The sequence below is a fragment of the Aethalodelphis obliquidens genome, unplaced genomic scaffold (assembly GCF_003676395.1).
Source record: "Aethalodelphis obliquidens isolate GAN/ISIS:26980383/991018 unplaced genomic scaffold, ASM367639v1 scaffold53, whole genome shotgun sequence".
NCBI classification, from domain to species: domain Eukaryota; kingdom Metazoa; phylum Chordata; class Mammalia; order Artiodactyla; family Delphinidae; genus Aethalodelphis; species Aethalodelphis obliquidens.
Window position 1 is genome coordinate 12525489 of NW_020837997.1, and position 18520 is coordinate 12544008.

General features: G+C 54.6%; 1 protein-coding gene across 4 annotated transcripts in view; it reads left to right on the forward strand.

Moving 5' to 3' along the window:
* Positions 1-18431, forward strand: part of TJP3 (tight junction protein 3) — a 29634-nt gene extending 11203 nt beyond the window's left edge. For 2 of the 4 annotated variants that reach the window (XM_027085592.1, XM_027085593.1), the window contains exons 2-21: positions 1280-1336; positions 1452-1561; positions 2294-2396; positions 2629-2977; positions 4674-4777; positions 5833-5992; positions 6270-6378; positions 9007-9065; positions 9302-9368; positions 9517-9673; positions 10507-10615; positions 10759-10996; positions 11589-11800; positions 12933-13028; positions 15290-15360; positions 15781-15991; positions 16080-16180; positions 16519-16806; positions 17775-17821; positions 18200-18428. In XM_027085592.1, the coding sequence (XP_026941393.1) occupies positions 1280-1336; positions 1452-1561; positions 2294-2396; positions 2629-2977; positions 4674-4777; positions 5833-5992; positions 6270-6378; positions 9007-9065; positions 9302-9368; positions 9517-9673; positions 10507-10615; positions 10759-10996; positions 11589-11800; positions 12933-13028; positions 15290-15360; positions 15781-15991; positions 16080-16180; positions 16519-16806; positions 17775-17821; positions 18200-18302 (2751 nt within the window). In that variant the 3' untranslated portion in view covers positions 18303-18428. Of the gene's footprint in view, positions 1-1279; positions 1337-1451; positions 1562-2293; positions 2397-2628; positions 2978-4673; positions 4778-5832; positions 5993-6269; positions 6379-9006; positions 9066-9301; positions 9369-9516; positions 9674-10506; positions 10616-10758; positions 10997-11588; positions 11801-12932; positions 13029-15289; positions 15361-15780; positions 15992-16079; positions 16181-16518; positions 16807-17774; positions 17822-18199 lie in introns of those variants that run through there. The other 2 variants (XM_027085594.1, XM_027085595.1) reach the window with 2 other exon arrangements.
* The last annotated feature ends 89 nt before the right edge of the window (positions 18432-18520 follow it).

Genomic DNA, 18520 nt, shown 5'->3' on the forward strand with positions numbered 1-18520 from the left:
GCTGGGCAACCAGGCTGGGGAGGGAGCGTCATTTCTACAAGGCCCCCAGGGTAGTGGGACAGCCGCGCAGAAGGTAAGGGATGGGTGGGGGCTGGCTTCCCGGAGGGCTCCACATCCCCCGCTTCTGCCAGCATCTCCCGGCTGAGTGACCTCTACTCCCGGAGCCTGTGATCTCATCTGTACCTTGGGCTTGAAAATAACAGAATTCACGCCCCACAGCCCCACCCTCCAGCCCCACCCTCAACTGCTCTGTTGTCTTGGCAAGTGACTTCCCCTCTCTGTGCCTGGCTTTCCTCTTCTGTGAAGGGGCATAATAGAATGCCCCTTAGTGAGCAGATTAAATGAGATCTTACCTGTGAAGTGCCTGGCGCAAAGGAAGCACTTCATTCATTCATTCATTTCTTAGATAGTTAGAATCTCTCCTATGATCCAGGCACTCAGGATCAACTTTGAATGAAGCAGATAAAAATCTCTGACCTCTGAAGCCAATATTCTAGAGGGAGAAGGGCAGTGACCAGATTTTAAAAACCTAGAGAGTGTCAAGGGATCACAAGTTCTGTGAACGAGGAATCAGGGAAAGGAGGATAAACTGGTCTGTTGTGGGATGGCAAGCATTCCAGTTCCAGACAGGGTGGCTGGGAGAAGGAGGTGAGGGAGCGGGCCAGGTGCAGATCTGGGGGAAGAGAGATCCAGGCAGAGGAGATGGCTCGTGCGAAGGTCCTGGGGCAGGACCGGGCTCGGTGTGTGGGAGGAACATCGAGGAGCCCTGAGTGTCTGGAGCAGAGTGAGACCCTTGTGTCTGCAGGCCTTGCTAGATCCCCACCACCACCACCACAGGGACTGAGCCAGACCTTCCCGAGGGACAGTGACAAGGACTAACATTTCCTCTGCTCCCACCACAGTATGGCACTATTAACATTTGGAGATGGGTCATTGTTTGGGGTGGGGTCTGACTGTGCACTACATGTAGGGGTTTGAGCAGGACCCCTGGCCCCCACCCCCTCGATGCCAGGAGCACCCCCCAATCATAACAACCACAGATGTCCCCAGATACCACCCAGTGCCCTCTGGGAGAGGGGGTAGAATGGTCCTGGATTGAGAACCACTGATTTAAGTCCATTTTGCAGATGAGAAAACTGAGATCTCAGGAGAGGTAGCAACTAACTCACAGACTTGGGCCATGAGAGTGTCAGAGCCAGGCTCCACACCCACCCGGGTATGGGGAGCCCTGATTGCTCTGATAGACCTCATGTCCACCTTCCCTGTCACCTCCCACCAGGTGCTGGACATGGAGGAGCTGACCATCTGGGAACAGCACACAGTCACGATCAGCAAGGTGAGGCCTCCCTCCCTCCGCGTGGGTGCTGATGGGAATGGTGGGTTGGTTCCTGCAGGACAGCCTTTGTCCCAGTGAGAAGCAAAATCACGTTCTGTCTCTCGTCCCCCCTCAGGACCCCCGCCGAGGCTTCGGCATTGCAATATCTGGTGGCCGAGACCGGCCCGGTGGATCAGTGGTTGTGTCCGATGTGGTGCCGGGAGGACCAGCTGAGGGCCGGCTACAGTGAGTGTCAAGGCAGCTGGGTTCCGGCGGGGGTGGGGGTGGGGGGGACACATCAAGAGGAGGGAACTGTGTGGGCCCAAACCAGGAGGCTGGAAAGTGCCTGGCGCCTTCCAGCTCTGTCAGTACAGGGCTTGGGGCTGGCAGAAGGACAGACAGTGACTAGCCCCCACTCTCCTCAAGGCACTGGTCCTCTGATGGATTCTGGGGGTCATAGTGGCCCCAGGATGCTCCCAGAGCAAATATCCTGGAAACCTCTTTTTGGCTGGAGGGAGAGAGACCCAGTGTCCTGAGCTCTTGGGGATAGAAGGCTCCTGGGAGTTATGTTGGGAAAATGGTTCTGGGACCCAAGAGGCTGACGGGTGATATGGCTCAGCTCAGAATCAGCGACCAGCTTCAGAGAGAGAGAGTACGAAATGGACAGGGAGAGAAGGGGAGAAAAGCAGGAAGAGAGGGCCCGAGAGAAAGAAGTGAGGGGGTACAGGGACACCAGGTGTAATTGCAGCTTATGTTCTATGATTGCATTTCACTATGTGGGTTCTGCGATCAGCCCCATTTTACAGATGAAGAAACTGAGGCCCAGAAGGATAAATGTCTTCATGAGTCTGGGGACACCAGTAAATCAGAAGCAGGCTTTGTACACATGGGGGTACCTTCCAGGGGCCCTCAGGGCAGGCCTGGGGAGAGGGGCTTCTGGGTGATGTCTCCTCCCTGAGATCCGGCCTCCTCCCTCAGGACAGGGGACCACATCGTCATGGTGAATGGGGTCTCCATGGAGAGTGTCACCTCCACCTTCGCCATTCAGATACTCAAGACCTGCACAAAAGTGGCCAACATTGTGAGTGGGGGCTCGGTGGGAGAGGCAGCCCCTGGCTGACCCCACTTCTCCTGGTCTTGTTGCCCATGGGCAGTATGAGTATAAGCTTTCCCAAGCAAGTGGAATCTTGTTTCCATTCACAGCTTGGATGTTAAGGCCCAGAGAGACCAGAGTCCCCCAGGGTCCGCCATGGGATGGGGCAAAGCCTTGAGCTGCCCCCTGCCACCCCGACCATTTCTGCCTGCCCTAACAGACAGTGAAGCGTCCCCGGAAAGTCCAGCTGCCCGCCACCAAGGCCACCTCTGGCCTGGGACACCAGGACTCAGATGAGGAAGATGGGCCGCGGCGCCTGGACGAGGCTGACCACGGCCAGGGCTATGAGGGTGACACGTCCAGTGGCTCTGGCCACTCCTGGGGCGAGCGCTCCCGCCGGCCAAGGACAGGTCGCCGGAGCCAGGCCAGCAGCCATGGGCGCAGGAGCCCGAGCGGCGGCTCCGAGGCCAACGGGCTGGCCCTGGTGTCTGGCTTCAAGCGGCTGCCGCGGCAGGACATGCGCATGCGGCCCGTGAAGTCCGTGCTGGTGCGGAGGAGAGACAGCGACGGTGAGCGTGGGGGCCACGTTGTCGGCAGTGGGGCTTGGCATCCCCGGGAACAGGCAGCACTGCTGCCCCAAAATCTGATCACATGTGGTGTGTGGTCAGCAGAATAATGGCCTCCAAAGATACCCACATCCTGGTCCCAGGACCTGCGGATGTGTCACCTCATAGGGCAGAGGGGACTTTGCAGGTGGGGTTAAATTAAGGCCCCTGAGATGGGGATGACCCTGGATTCCCCCGGGGCTCCTAGTGTCATCACAGGGTCCTTATAAGAGGGAGACGGCAGGGTCAGAGGCAGAGAGAGACGGGAGATGCTGCGCTGCTGGCTGTGAGGATGCAGGAGGGGCCGCGAGCCAGGGATGCGGCGCCTCTAGAAGCTGGAAAAGGCAGGAACCGATGCTCCCCTGGAGCCTCGGGAAGGATCAGCCCTGCCCACACCTGGATTTAGCCCCGTGAGGCCCATTTCAGACTATTCGATAAATTCGTGTTCTATTATAGCCATTACGTTTGTGGCGGTTTGGTACAGCAACGGGAAACTCACACATCATGACATCAGTAGACTGTCGAGGGATTAGTAGGTATAGAACAGTAGGGACGTGATCTCTCATTCCTGTCTTGAGTCAATGGCAGTATTGTGACCTTGGAATTCTGGTCATGATGTGACAAATGACACTGGGATATCTACCCCACATTGTAATTTTAAAAATCCTGAAAACGCTCATCGTGATGTCACTGAGTATTGGGGTTGTGACCCCTAAGCCGCTTTGGTGATGTCATCAGGGTGTTGGGAAGGGACAACCTGGGCTCTGCTCCTTCTCAGGTGCCTGCTGCTGACTGCTGCGCAATGATATCAGAATCCCTGCCCCAGGGCCTTTGCATGGGCTGTTCCCACCACCTGAAATGACCTTCCCAAGACTCCTGCAGGGTTTGCTCCCTTGCTTCATCCAAGACCCAGCTCAGACGTCACCCCCTGAGAGAGGCCATCCCGTAACACCTGTCCCCAAACTGCCCCTCCGTGGCCACTCTCCCCACCTCCTGGCTTACGCTCTCTCTCTTTTTTTCTTTTAATACTTTTCATTTTTTAATTATTTATTTATTTATTTAAAAATTTGATTTATTTATTTTTGGCTGTGTTGGGTCTTCATTGCTGCGCGTGGGCTTTCTCTAGTTGAGGCGAGTAGGGGCTACTCTTCAGAGCGGTGCACGGGCTTCTCATTGCAGTGGCGTCTCTTGTTGCAGAGCACAGGCTCTAGTGGGCTTCAGTAGTTGTGGCTCGCGGGCTCTAGAGCGCAGGCTCAGTAGTTGTGGCACACGGGCTTAGTTGCCCCGCAGCATGTGGGATCTTCCCGGACCAGGGTTCGAACTTGTGTCCCCTGCATTGGCAGGTAGATTCTTAACCACTGCACCACCAGGGAAGTCCCCCAGCTTTCTCTCTTCCCAGCGCTCAGCATCACCGGGTGCTTGTGTGTTCCACCTCCCCCAACTACAGGGGACCAGGTCTGCTTTGTCACCCGCCGACAGGCACCTTCAGGGGGAGAGTGCCCGCCGGAAAGGGGCAGCAGGCTGAAGCCTGCCCCCTCCCTGCACGACAGCAGCCTGGAAGATGGGATGGTTGAGGGCAGGCGAGAAGGTTGAGGTCTGAGAGCCCCTGGCAGCCCAGAACCCAGGCCCTGCCTCAGTTTCCCTCCTCTTCCACCCACAGATTTCGGGGTCAAACTGGGCAGTCAGATCTTCATCAAGCACATCACAGAATCGGGCCTGGCTGCCCAGAACAGCAGGCTCCAGGAAGGAGACCTCATCCTACAGGTGAGCCCTTTCTTCCTGTCAGGGGGCAGGGAGACCGGGGCCAGAGGGTAACAGTGTTACCGAGGCATATGGCACAGTCAGCAAAGCTGGTTCTGAACCACTTGCCTCCTGCATTGTGGCCTGTTTCACAAAGGTTGGAGATGGCTACGCAGGACTTTCCCTCCTTCCCCGCATCTGCCGCAAATCCATTGCCAAATGTCGGTTTCTAGCACCCCCTTTGGGTTGTCTGTTTCTAGTATCCCCAGAATCACATGACGTGCTGGCTACAGCACTGATTCATGGGCCTGCCTTAGGTGCCTGGATGCTAATGGTCCAGAGACCAGGCTTTGAGGAGCAGCTCTGCCTTAAGAGCTTGGTTTCCTTCTAGACTCCTCCCCTGAAAATCTGTTTCTAGTGATTCCTAGTGTTTGATATACAAATCATTTCTGGTTGATTGTTTCTAGAGCTTCCTCAGAGTCATCTGTTTCTAGTGACCCTGAAGAATTGTCTGTTTCTAGTAGTTTGGGGCTGACACTTGAAACAGAGCTTGGAGGTGGGGCTGGGGGCTAGAAGGGTTACTGAAAACAGACATTCCCAAGAGAAAATGTTAGCAATGGATTCCTGGTGAGCGGAGATGACACTAAATCTCTCTTAGGAATTGTATGTTTCTAATCAACTTCTAGATGTCTGTTTCCAGACCTCCCAGAGATTGTCTGTTTCTAGTATCTACATATTTACTCCCTCTCCCCCAATTAGAGTTGTTTCTAATATCTGTTCCCAGTGTCTCCTGAGAAATTTCCCCCTCTGGGGAAATGAGAGTCAATCCATTTTTAGTTTTTCCCTAGCGCCCCCCCACCCCTCTTAGAAAATTGTCTGTTTCTAGAATTCTTCTGGAGGTCAGTTATTGGCATAGTCTCCTCTCATAGCAGGAATGCAATTCTGTCATTTTCTGTTGAGAATGTCTGTTTTTAGTAACCCCTGAGGGTTGTGTGTTTCTAGTCCCCCTCACCAAGGTATCTGTTTCTAGTATCCCCTATCTCTCATGAATTTGCTTCCTCCTTCCTGATTCCTTTTAGATCAACGGGGTGTCCAGTGAGAATCTGTCACTGAGTGACACACGGCAACTGATCGAGAAGTCGGAAGGGAAACTGACTCTGCTGGTGCTCAGGGACCGAGGCCAGTTCCTGGTGAATATCCCTCCGGCCGTCAGCGACAGCGACAGCTCCCTTCTGGAGGGTGAGGGGCCAAGAGGCCAGCCCTGGGAGGTTCAAATGGAGAGCCAGGGAGGCAGGCTGTGCCAGGCAGGACCAAGCAGGAGTTGGGAAGCCTGGCCCTGAGAGGCTCAGAGAGGGACAGAAACTTGCCCAAGGCCACACAGCAAGTTAGGGCTGGAGGCCCTCAGCTGAGCCTGACTCTGGTCTGGGCCCCTTTGCTTAGAGGGGCCTGATGTGCCCCTCTGTGAAATGGCAGCCTGGAAGGCGTGCCCGTGGCTGAGACACGCTTTCCCCCGCAGACATCTCAGACCTCGGGTCAGAACTGTCTCAGGCGCCACCATCCCATGTACCACCGCCACCCCAGCATGGGCAGCGGAGTCCGGACGCCAGCCGAGCCAGCTCCCCCATGTATGTAACCTCATCGGCTAGAATGGCCAAGTGGGATGGGAACATGGGCCTATCTTTTCCAACATGGGGTAGCCTTGAAGGTGCAGTCATGGCGGCCTGCCTGGAAGAGGCCTCTCCTTCCACACACAGTCCTTCTTGCCTCCTTATTGTGGCTCAGGGTTCTCAGTCCTGGGAGAACCAGATATGGACGGACTTAAAGCAGAAGGGATAACAGAATTTTACAACAAGCCCTAGAAGACTTCAAAATGCATAAGCCCTGTCACCGAGCAAGGCTTTTAGAGAGTTCTCTTGGGAGTGAAATAGCCACAGCTGTGTGCAGGGATTAGAGGATGCTTATTCGTTATGATGATGTTTATAAAAGGGACAGAGTGGCAGTTACTTTGTTAGTCTCCTGGGGCTGCAGTAACCAAGTGCCACAAACTGGTCGGCTTAGAACCACAGAAATTTATGGTCTCAAAGCCCTGGAGACTGAAGACTCAAGTCACGGTGTCAGGGCCACACTGCCTCTCAAGGCTCTTAGAGGGAAATCTGTTCCAGGCCTTTCTCCTAGCTTCTGGTAGCCTCCGGCATTCCTTGGCTTCCAGGAATCCATTTTTAATTTTTCCCTAGCGCCCCCCCACCCCTCTTAGAAAATTGTCTGTTTCTAGAATTCTTCTGGAGGTCAGTTATTGGCATAGTCTCCTCTCACAGCAGGAATGCAATTCTATCATTTTCTGTTGAGAATGTCTGTTTTTAGTAACCCCTGAGGGTTGTGTGTTTCTAGTCCCTCTCACCAAGGTATCTGTTTCTAGAATCCCCTATCTCCCCGCTGTGTGTCTTCATGTCATCTTCCCCCATGTATGTGTGTCTGTGTCCATATGTCCCCTTTTTATAAGGACACCAGTCAGACTGGATTAGCCACCGCCCCCACCCCAGTATGACCTCAAGTTCACTAATCACATCGTGATGACCCTGTTCCCAAATGAGGTCCCATTCTGAGATCCTGGGAGTTAGGACTACAGCAGGTGAATTTTGAGGGTACACAATTCAACGCCTTAAAAAACATGATTGCACAACACTTGGGGATTAGGTAACAGGCACCTCATTTAAGCCTGCAGTCCCCTGTGAAGTAGGGGGTTGTATCTGTTATCTACAGCCGCATAACAAATGACCCCCAAACCTGGCCGCTTGAGACAATGGTAAACATGTATTACCTCACTGTTGCTGAGAGTCAGGAATTGGGGACGGCTTAGCTGGGTGGTTCTGGTTCATGGTCTCATGAGGTTACAGTCAAGACGTAGTCTAGGGCTGTGGGCTTTTGGGAGTGGATGATCCCCTTCTAAGCTCCCTCACATGGCTGTTAGCGGGAGGACCAGGAGGTGGGGGTCATTGTGGTCCATTTTAGAGGCCAGAGGAGGGCCCACGCCAAGGCCCCAGATCTTACTCCACCACTAATTAGGGCACTAACTAACGGTGACACAAGGAGATGGTGTGTGTGTGCTTGGCCCGTAGTGAATGCTCTTTATTACGATCGTTATAATATAATCCTTGCTTGGGAATATTAGACAGCCATGAAACAGGATGTCTCCGAGAGTATATTGAAAAGGCCTTGGGAAAACGCACTTGGCATTGTGTATGGTGAATGAACCGGATTGCAGAGTGACACAGGGCAGCATCTCAAAGGGTTTGGGGGGACTCTTGTGTGATCTTCCCAGGGATTCCATGGGCACACAGAAGGATCCGTGGACAGACGGCTCCAAGTAGCTTGATGTGTTTCTCCGATGCAGACCCTGTACTCTCTGAACCTGCCCCGTGAGACCTGGGCTGGGGGTACATCATTCTCAAGTGTCTTTCCCCACCCCCAGTCACTCAGCACTGGGGGTTCACAGGCTGTATGTCGGAAATGCTAACATATGGCCTGATCTTGATTTTCTTTCAGAAGTATATATTTCCTCACCGTTTCTTTGAAAGCATCTGAAAGATCTGGAAAGTAACTCTTCTGTGCTAACAGTGGGTTGATTTTTCAGGGAACTTTCTTTCCGTCCTGTGGTTTAACTCTGTGTTAGTCTGCTCAGGCTGTTAACAAAACACCATAGGCAGGAAGCCGGAAGTCCATGGCCAGGGTGCTGGCATGGCCGGTTCCTAGTGAACACTTCTTCCTGGCCCATGGACGGCCTCCTTCCTGCTGTGTGTTCCCACGGTGGAGAGAGTGATCTCTGGTGTCTTTTATAAGGACACTAATCCCGTCATGGGGGCCCCACCCTCATGACCTCATTTAAACCTGGTCACTTCCAAAGGCCCACCTCCTAAGACCATCCCACTGGGGGTTAGGACTTAAGCATATGAATTTGGGGGGACACAGACATTGGGTCAAGAGCACCTTCTATAACTTTTCATTAATATTAAAACAGTAAACATGACTGTTTGTCACAGGCTCACGTCATTTTGAGGCTTTGACTCGACTCAGCCATCCCAGGGCTCGGAGGAGGAAACGGGCTCAGAGAGGGGAAGCAGAGGGCCGGAGGTCACACAGCTGCAGAGGGGCAGGACCAGGATTAGAACCTGAGTGCCAATAAATCAAACTTCTTCTAAAAATTGCTGCTCAACATCCCCCTACCCCCACCTCACCCCAAATCTGTTCCCCACCAGGGAGAGCCCCCAGCTTCGGCAGGAAGGTTCAGTGGATTCTAGGACTCCGTCAGAACCAGGTGAGCAGAGGGTGGTGACTCTGAGCACCCCTCCTCTGATTTTTCTGATCGCAGCCAATGAGGCTCTACCGAGCAGAGTGGGGAAGGCGGGCACAGACCTAAGAGGCCAGGGACAGTTCCCTGGGAAGAAGCACGGGGCTGGGGGCTGCATTCCAAGGGGCAGGGACACCCCCCAGCAAAGGTTTGGCGGCTGGACCAATCAGTGTGCTCGGGAAAAACTGGCTGTTCCCTTTCAGACTCCCCGAGGCAAAGGAGCTGTGACATGCACAGCGTGCCTAGTGGTCAGAGCGTGGAGGACCATGGGTATGTGCTCCAGGACAGAGCCCCCCAGCTGAGAACCCGCACACCCGGGCTGCCTCCTGCTTCCCATCACCTGCCTTCTCGCACCAGCATGGGGGTGGGGCTCTCCCATCCTCGGCCTGATGCCGACTGTCTCTGCCTCACTGCTCAGGTACAGCCCCGCCTCGCGGGTGGTCCGATTCCTCAAGGGCGCAAACATTGGGCTGCGGCTGGCCGGAGGCAATGACGTGGGCATCTTCGTGTCCGGGGTGCAGGCGGGCAGCCCGGCAGACGGGCAGGGCATCCAGGAGGGAGATGAGATTCTGCAGGTGAGCGGGGGAGGCTGGGGGTAGGCCTGCTGGGTGGTACCCGAGTCTGTAACTGCTTGTGTGTCCACCCCCGGGGACCCCCTGGGGACCGGCAAGACCCCCAGAGACATTCAAACATTTTAAGGGCTTCCCAGCCTGGGGCATGACCTTGATGATTGGGTCATGACCTTGTGCATGTCACATCCTTGTTGTCAATGTCATGACCTCGATGTCCAGCTCACGACCTTTCCCAGGTCACTGCCTCGTTATCAATGTCACAGTCTCCTTGTTTGTGTCACTGAGTTGACCGTGTCCTGACCATGTTGCCTGGGCCACACCCTTGATCCCTGCGTCCATCCACAGTCCCTTTCTGTGCCACCTCCAGTCTCCCGTGTCCGGGTCGTGGCCTTATCCAGGTTGCGCCTTCATTGTGTGTCTTTACCTCCATGATAATCAGTGTCTGTGACCTGCTGTCCGGGTCTGTATATTGTGTCCCTGTCACGACCGCATGTCTGTCTTGACTCTTTCAAGTATCACAAAATTCTCACCAGTGTCCTGGTCCTGTCACAGCTGTGGCCCCTCGTTCCCATGTCTCGATGTTGACAACACGCAGAGCCTCGGTTATGCCTGTACCGATTGCATTCCCTGTATCCTGGTTTCTGGGCCAGACCTTCACGTGTGTGTGTGTGTGTGATGCCCAGGCTGCCACAGGGCAGTGCCCCTTTCAGAAAGCCGTCCCCCAATCTCTGGGGCTCTTGACAGCAGCTCTGGAAGGAGTTGGGTGGAGGGCTTTGTCTGGAGGAAGAGCTGGGATCTTGTGCCCTTGTCCCACCCCTGCACCCACTTCCCGGCAGGTGAATGATACTCCATTCCGGAACCTGACCCGGGAGGAGGCTGTGCAGTTCCTGCTGGAGCTGCCCCCGGGCGAGGAGGTGGAACTGGTGACGCAGAGGAAGCAGGACAGTGAGTGTGTGTGAGTGTATGTGCGTGAGTGTGTGAGAGCGCGTGTGTATGTGAGCGTGGAGCTGGGATCCACGGCCAGGCCCTGGGGAGGGGTCGGGTCTGGGCTGTGGCCCTGCTAGCTCAGGAAGCCTCCCTGTCCACAGTCTTCCGGAAGATGGTGCAGTCCGGCGTGGGCGACTCCTTCTACATCCGCATGCACTTTGAGATGGAGCCCAGCCCGCCGTCTGGCCTGGGCTTCACCCGCGGAGACGTCTTCCACGTGCTGGACACACTGTACCCCGGCCCTGGACAGAGCCACGCCCGCGGAGGCCACTGGCTGGCGGTGCGCATGGGGCGTGACCTCCGGGAAAAAGAGCGGGGCATCATCCCCAGCCAGAGCAGGTGTGGACCGCCCACTGGGACAGGGCACAGCATCACTACTTAGCATCCTTGGTGATTGCCTCTGGGGAGCCATGCAGAAGGCTCAGGGCTGACCAGTCAGCGCTTGTATGAGTTTCCTGCAGGTGCTGTAACAAATTACCACAAACCTAGGGGCTTTGAACAACACACTTTTATCCTCTCATGTTCTAGGGTCAGAAATGAGTCTGATGGGGCTAAATCCAGGCGTGGGCAGGGCTGGTCCTTCCGGAGGCTCCAGGGCAGCATCGGTTCCCGCCTTTTCCAGCTTCTAGAGGCACCGCATCCCTGGCTTGCGTCCCCTTCTGCATCCTCACAGCCAGCAGTGCAGCATCTCTCATCTCTCTCTGCCTCTGACCCTCCCGCCTCCCTCTTATAAGGACCCTGTGATGACACTAGGACCCCCGGGGAATCCAGGGTCATCCCCATCTCAGAGGCCTTAACCCCACCTGCAAAGTCCCCTTTGCCGTGAGAGGTGACATATTCACAGGTGCCGGGATTCGGCCTTGGACATCTTTGGGGCTGTGATCCTGGACCCCGGACCCTGGTGCTCACTCATCTCCTCTCTTCTCTCCAGGGCAGAGCAGCTGGCCAGTCTGGAGGCTGCCCAGAGGGCCGTGGGGGTCGGGCCTGGAGCCTCGGCGGGCTCCAGCACACGGGCCGAGTTCTGGCGGCTGAGGGGTCTTCGTCGGGGAGCCAAGAAGACCACCCATCGGAGTCGTGAGGATCTGTCGGCTCTGACCAGACAGGGTCATTACCCGCCATATGAACGCGTGGTGCTGCGAGAAGGTGGGCCAGGGTGGGAGGGGCCGAGGGGGCCCTCAAATAAGAATGTTCAGAAGCCACAATCCTCACCTCTCTCCTTCCACCCAAAATACCCCCTTTTGGTTACTTTAGGATGAAAATACACACGCACAAAACCAGCACATAGATCCTTTCCCTACCCGAGAACCAGGGGTAAAAATACACCTCATTCAGATTTCAGGAAGGGAAGAGATTAAGCGCTTGCCCACAGCCTCAGGGCAGAAGGATTAAAACCAGGTGCTGAGGCTTTTTAAAGAAAATGGCGGGAGGGTGGAAATAGCAGGTGAGCCAGGACGGGAGAGGGCTGAGCAGCTGCTTTCCAGCTGCTGGTCCATCGTCCAGACGAAAAAGACTCAAACATAAAAGGCTACGTACTTAATTTCTACCCCCAGCCAACGAAAGTTTAGAAATCTGAACATATCAAGTTTTTAAGAGCAAGAGAGAAGGAGAGGAGAAAAAGAGAAGGGTCAGGTGTAAAGAGTGGTCTGCTTACTCGCTCTTCTCTGGCCAAGATGCCTTCTGCACCCACTTCCTCACTGGTAAAAGGGAGTATTGGTGAGGCCAGGGGTCAAACAAGCTCTTCCTGCAAAGGGCGAGACAGTATTTTAGGCTTTACAGGCCAGATGGTTTCTGTCCAAATGACTCAACTCCGCAGGAAGGCAGGAGAGAGGGGACATGCTGGATGTGGCTTTGTGCCAATAAAACTTTATTTACAAAAACAGGCAGTGGATCAGATGTGGCCTGAGGGTTGTAATGGTGGTTGCCAATCACTGAGTTAGCTGGGTTCGGCTGCTCTGACAGACCCCAAACTGTATAAACAAGGAGTTTCCTTTTCAAGTAACAGTCCCAGTATAAGAAGGCCAAGAGGTCTCACACCTCCCCTTGAAGGATACAACCCAGATTTCACACATCATTCTGCTTGCATCCCATTGGTCAGGATGTAGTCACACGGCCATCCTTAGCTTCAAGGGAGGCTGGGAGTTGTAGTCGTTAGCTGGGCAGCTGTGGGCCTGGCTAGATCTACTACGGAGAAAGTGGAGAGGCAGTTGCACAAGAAGCTAGCAGCCTTTGCCCCACATGGGATCCTGATTCTTGTCATTGATTCTCTGCCCTGCAGCCAGTTTCAAGCGCCCGGTGGTGATCCTGGGACCTGTGGCTGACATTGCTATGCAGAAGTTGACTGCTGAGATGCCTGATGAGTTTGAAATTGCAGGTGAGAAACCAGGTCCCATAGCAACCTCATTGGTGAATCATTTCATAACCCTTTCCCAGGTTGAGGCAGCTTGATAAGGGGGCTGCTAATGATGCTATTTGGGGGAAAGAGTAAGAACAACCATGCCAAACATGAGGCAGATCAGCCGCCAGCAGCCCCTCCAAGCCCTGGGCCAGACATCCTCAAACAATCTTGCCACCCTTTACCTGTATAGAGCCTCAGAATCCTTCTTAACACAGTTCACCAAGCAGCCATTGCCAATGGAGCCAATTGGACAATTGCCAGTTGTCTGTTTGTTCAAGAAATTTGTCTATGGAGCTATAGACACAGCATCGAACGAATACACAGGGTCTCCTGAGGAGACCAAAAATGAACAACTGCAGGAACAATTAAGCTAGAGTAGGGAATCAACAAATTACAGCTCCTGGGCCAAATATGGCTGTTTTTATTCAGCCTGCTAATTAAGAATGGTATTCAGAGACTTCCCTGGTGGTGCAGTGGTTAAGAATCCACCTGCCAATGCAGGGGACACGGGTTCGAGCCCTGGTCTGGGAAGTCCCACATGCCACGGAGCAACTAAGCCTGTGCGCCACAACTACTGAGCCTGAGCTCTAGTGCCCGCGAGCCACAGCTACTGAGCCCACGTGCTGCAACTACTGAAGCCCGTGCGCCTAGAGCCTGTGCTCTGCAACAAGAGAAGCCACCACAATGAGAGAAGCACAGGCACCGCAATGGCAGCCAACAATAAATAAATTAAGGAAAAAAAGAATGGCATTGATATATATTTTTATTTTATTTTATTTTTGAAATAGGTGTGGCTCTTTTATTTATTTATTTATTGTTGGCTGCATTGGGTCTTCGTTGCTGCGCGTGGGCTTTTCTCTAGTTGCGGTGAGTGGGGGCTACTCTTTGTTGAGGTGCGTGGGCTTCTCAGTCCAGTGGCTTCTCTTGTTGTGGAGCATGGGCTCTAGGCACACGGGCTTCAGTAGTTGTGGCACATGGGCTCAGTAGTTGCGGCGCGCGGGCTTAGTTGCTCCATGGCCTGTGGGATCTTCCTGGACCAGGGCTCGAACCCGTGTCTCCTGCATTGGCAGGCGGATTCTTAACCACTGCGCCAGCAGGGAAGCCCAAGAATGGTATTGATATATTTTAAATGGTTAAAAAGAAGTTAAAACATTTTTTTTGTGACATGTGAAAAGAACTGAAAGCTGCAACTTGAACAGATACTTGTACATGAAGATTCATCATGATTCACGGCAGCCAAAAGATGGACACAACCCAAGTGTCCATCGACAGGTGATGGATAAATAAAACGTGCTCCATGCACACCGTGGAATATTATTCAGCCTTAAGAAAGGAAGGAAATTCTGACACTCACTACAACATGGATGAACATTGAAGACATGATGCTCAGTGAAATAAGTCAGATACAAAAAGACAAACACTGTCTGATTCCACTCACAGGAGGTCCCTAGAGGGGTCATATCCACAGAGACAGGAAGTAGATGGTGAGGGCCAGGGGCTGGGGGAGGGGGATGGGGAGTCAGTGTTTCATGGGGACAGAGTTTCAGTTTGGGAAGATGAGAAAGTTCTGGAGACAGATGGTGGGGATGGTTGCACCACAGTGTGAATGCACTTAATGCCACTGATCCGTGCGCTTAAAAATGGTTAAGGTGGTACATGTTATGTTACACACATTTTACCACAACAAAGAGAAAAAAGGCAAGTATGCGTCCCCCTCCTTTTAGGCCCCAGCGTGCCTTCTCCCTCAGCTGCCATGCTATCTAGGAGGGCTTCCTAGAGGAAGCAGTACTCCATCTCATGTCCTAGAGGACACATAGGGGATGGGAGAGTAGCTTCTTTCGGGTCACAGCCCAAGCAAAGGCCCAGAGTCGGGACCGAGCCTGGGAAAGTGAGTGTGTGGAGCACAGACCATGCATCCGTCTCCCCATCATGCCAGTCGTTGGCTCAGTGACTCTGAGCTTGTGATCGTATGTCCCTGGCTCAGTTTCCCCATCTGCCAGTAACAGCCACTCCTGTTCAGGAGGAGGAGGTGAGGGTCGTGGTCAGGAGGGGACCCAGTGTGGTGTCAGGAGCGGGGCCAGCAGGAGCTGCTGCTGCTGCTGCTGGCGTTAGGATTTCTCTCAAGGGCCATGGGGAGCCATGGTGGGTTCTTGAGCAGGGGAGGGGCAGGGAGGCATGAATTTGAAGGGCCAGTGGACTGCCCTCCCGAAGCTGCCAGTCGCCTCTCCCCTCCACAGAGAGCATGTCAAGGACCGACAGCCCCTCCAAGATCATCAAACTGGACACCGTGCGGGTGATTGCAGAGAAAGTAAGCAAGGCTCTGCTGTGGGTCCCATTTCACGGATGGGGAAACCAAGGCCCAGGTCTCCAACCTGTTCTGGCCCCACACCCCGCAAGTGTGGTTTTCCCCCTCTTGGAGGCTTTGTGATGTGGGGGACTTGAGGGAGACAGAGCCTGCCCAGAGTCACACAGCAGCAAGTCCTGGGAAGAGGCAGAGACTCAAACTGGGGCTCTGGTGCTCAAGACACTGTGGCCTGGGCTATCACCAAGCCCCACCCCAACATGCTGGCCTGCAGATGTGAGAGGCTGGGGTCCACTCTGACCTCAGACTCTTCATCTCTGTCTCTCTGATTCTTCACCTGTCTCTGATGCTCTGTCTCTGGGTGTTTTTCCCTCCACTGTCTCTCTGTCTCCCTCCCCCACGGCCCCCAACATTGGCCCGGCCCAGGACAAACACGCACTCCTGGACGTGACACCCTCAGCCATTGAGCGCCTTAACTACGTGCAGTACTACCCAATCGTGGTCTTCTGTGTCCCCGAGAGCCGGACAGCCCTCAAGGCACTGCGCCAGTGGCTGGCCCCCGCCTCCCGCCGCAGCTCCCGCCGCCTCTACGCTCAGGCCCAGAAGCTGAGGAAGCACAGTGACCACCTCTTCACAGGTGGGGTGGGAGCTTAGGGTCTGGGGTGGGCGGTGGGTCCTGGCCTGAGTCTCCCAGCCATGCTGATGCCCGTCCCCACCACCCGCAGCCACCATCCCCCTGCAGGGCACAAGCGACTCCTGGTACAAAGAGCTCAAGGCTGTCATCCGCGAGCAGCAGACGCGGCCCATCTGGACGGCCGAGGACCAGGTACCTGTGAGGGTTTGGGAACAGTCGCAGTTAGGGCTGGGTTAGGGGCCAAGGCCAAGGCCCAGATTTGACCTGAGGCTAGGATCTGGACCTGGTTCCTGGGGTGAGATGGGATTGGGGTCTTCTCCTGACGCTGGAGTCAGGGTTGGGGCTCAGCTCAGATTTGGGGTCTCAGTCTGGACCAAGGTCAATGGTCAGAACTCACCTTGGGGTCAAGGGTTAAGGCTCAATTTGAGGTTGAGGACTGGAGTTTGGAAGGTGGTGTCCCGGGTCCGGGGTTTTCTCTTAAGATCAGGGAGGGCCGGGGCTCGGCTCAGCCAGGCCATGTGCACCCGCAGCTGGACAGTTCCTCAGAGGACAACCTGGACCTCCCTTACCGCAGCCTGGCTGACAGCTCCGCGGATCTGAGCTGCGACAGCCGGCTCAACAGCGACTATGAGACAGACGGCGAGGGCGGCGTCTACACGGACGGCGAGGGCTACACGGATGGCGAGGGTGGGCCCCACGTGGACGTGGACGAGGGGCCCCCGGCGCCAGCCCTGGCCCGGTCCTCGGAGCCCGTGCTGGAGGATGAGCCTCGGATCCTGCAAGATCACGGGAGATCCTCGGGTCACCAGGGGACCCAGGTGAGCAGAGCACCAGGCTGGCCCCAGCAAGGGTCTCGGGATGGGGCTGAGACACCTAGGGAGCCTATTTTCTGCCAGGATGTCGAGGAACAGATACTTCCCCGACCAGATCAGTAGCTTGGACCTTGATCTAGGGTACTTGAACCACTGAGTCACTTAAAGCAAATATTTAACCTCTGCATGAGTTTCCTTATCTGAGATACAGGGATTGATGGTAAAGTCTTGACGTCACAAGCTTGTTATTTTGTTGTTGTTGTTGTTGTTTTGATTTTTGGCCACGCAGCTTGTGGGATCTTAGTTTCCTGACCAGGGATCGAACCTGGGCCCCCTGAAGTGGAAGCTCAGAGTCCTAACCACTGGACCGCCAGGGAATTCCCACAAGCTTGTTGTTTAAACAGAATACACTTAGTCCAAGTCCCGGCCCGTGGGAGTCGGGTGTTTAACAAGAACAAATACTGACTTAGCGCTTATTCTCTGTGCGGCTGCCTTAGCCTCCAAGGTGCCTTTCTGTGAATTTGACAAATTCCTCCAGACTCTCTCTAGGGAAATGTAAAAATGTACGAGTCTATGATGTCTCTGGTAGAATGGTGCTCCGTGGGGTTGTGCAGTATCCGACCCGCTCAGCTGTCCATGGCATCCTGATTATGGGGCAGGCTCTCTTCTAAGCACTTGACATATACGAATTCATTTATGAACTCCTGACAACAGCCCTCTGAGGAAAGTCACAGATGGGAAACCCCACTCCCCCTTTGCTGACAGGCTGGGAGATCACAGCCAAGGCCTTCCCCTGTCCCAGGCTGTTTTCTCATTTAAAGTTGGGGATGAGCTCCAGACTTCTGTGGGGGCAAGGAGAAAGCCTGTGGGTAGCACTGTCGGGGGCAAAGGTGGGGAGGTGGGATGGAGTGGTTACTCATCCCAGTTTATCATACTTGGGGGATAAGTGTTAACCTCCTTTCTCTCTCTGCAAGGTGGACGGCCACCACCCACAGGGTCAACGGCGACAGGACAGCATGCGGTAAGAGCCCCGGTACTCCACATTGGGGGACCTCAACCCTCCCCCTGGGACTCAGGGTGTGGGGTGGAGAAGAGACCTAGAACCAAGCTATGCCTTCGTGGTGTTGGGAGCCTACTGAGTGAGACAGAGCCAGACAGAGCTACTCCAAGTCCCATATAGTCAGGGCCATGGGAGTAGGAATCCTCTTCCTGGGAGGATTGGGAGGGCTCCCTGAAAGAGGGGAATTTGGAGCAGGCTTTGAAGGATGTGTAGGAGTTTGTCAAGTCTCGCTCATCTCTGACTGTACCCACTGTGCCTAGCCCAGAGTCAACTCAGATAATGGTAGGTAAGTCCACACCCTCCCCACCCACAGCCTCTGTTCTATTTTCTGATCCCCAGGACATATGAGCGGGATGCTCTGAGGAAAAAGTTTACACGAGCCCGAGATGTGGAGTCCTCTGACGAAGATGGCTATGACTGGGGACCGGCCACTGACCTGTGACCCCTCCCAGGTGGCCAGCTGGCCTGTCCTCCCTTTTTCTCCCTGAAGCTGAGACTCAGCTTCCCACACAGAACCTGGAAACCTGCCTCCCTCTGCCCGGTCTTTAATAAATGGAGTATTTTCACAGCACTGGCTTCTAGTGACTTCCAGGGACAAGGGGCCAGAGTAGGGTGCTGTCTTTCCTCCCTCAACCCCACAGACCCAGATCTGAGACTTTA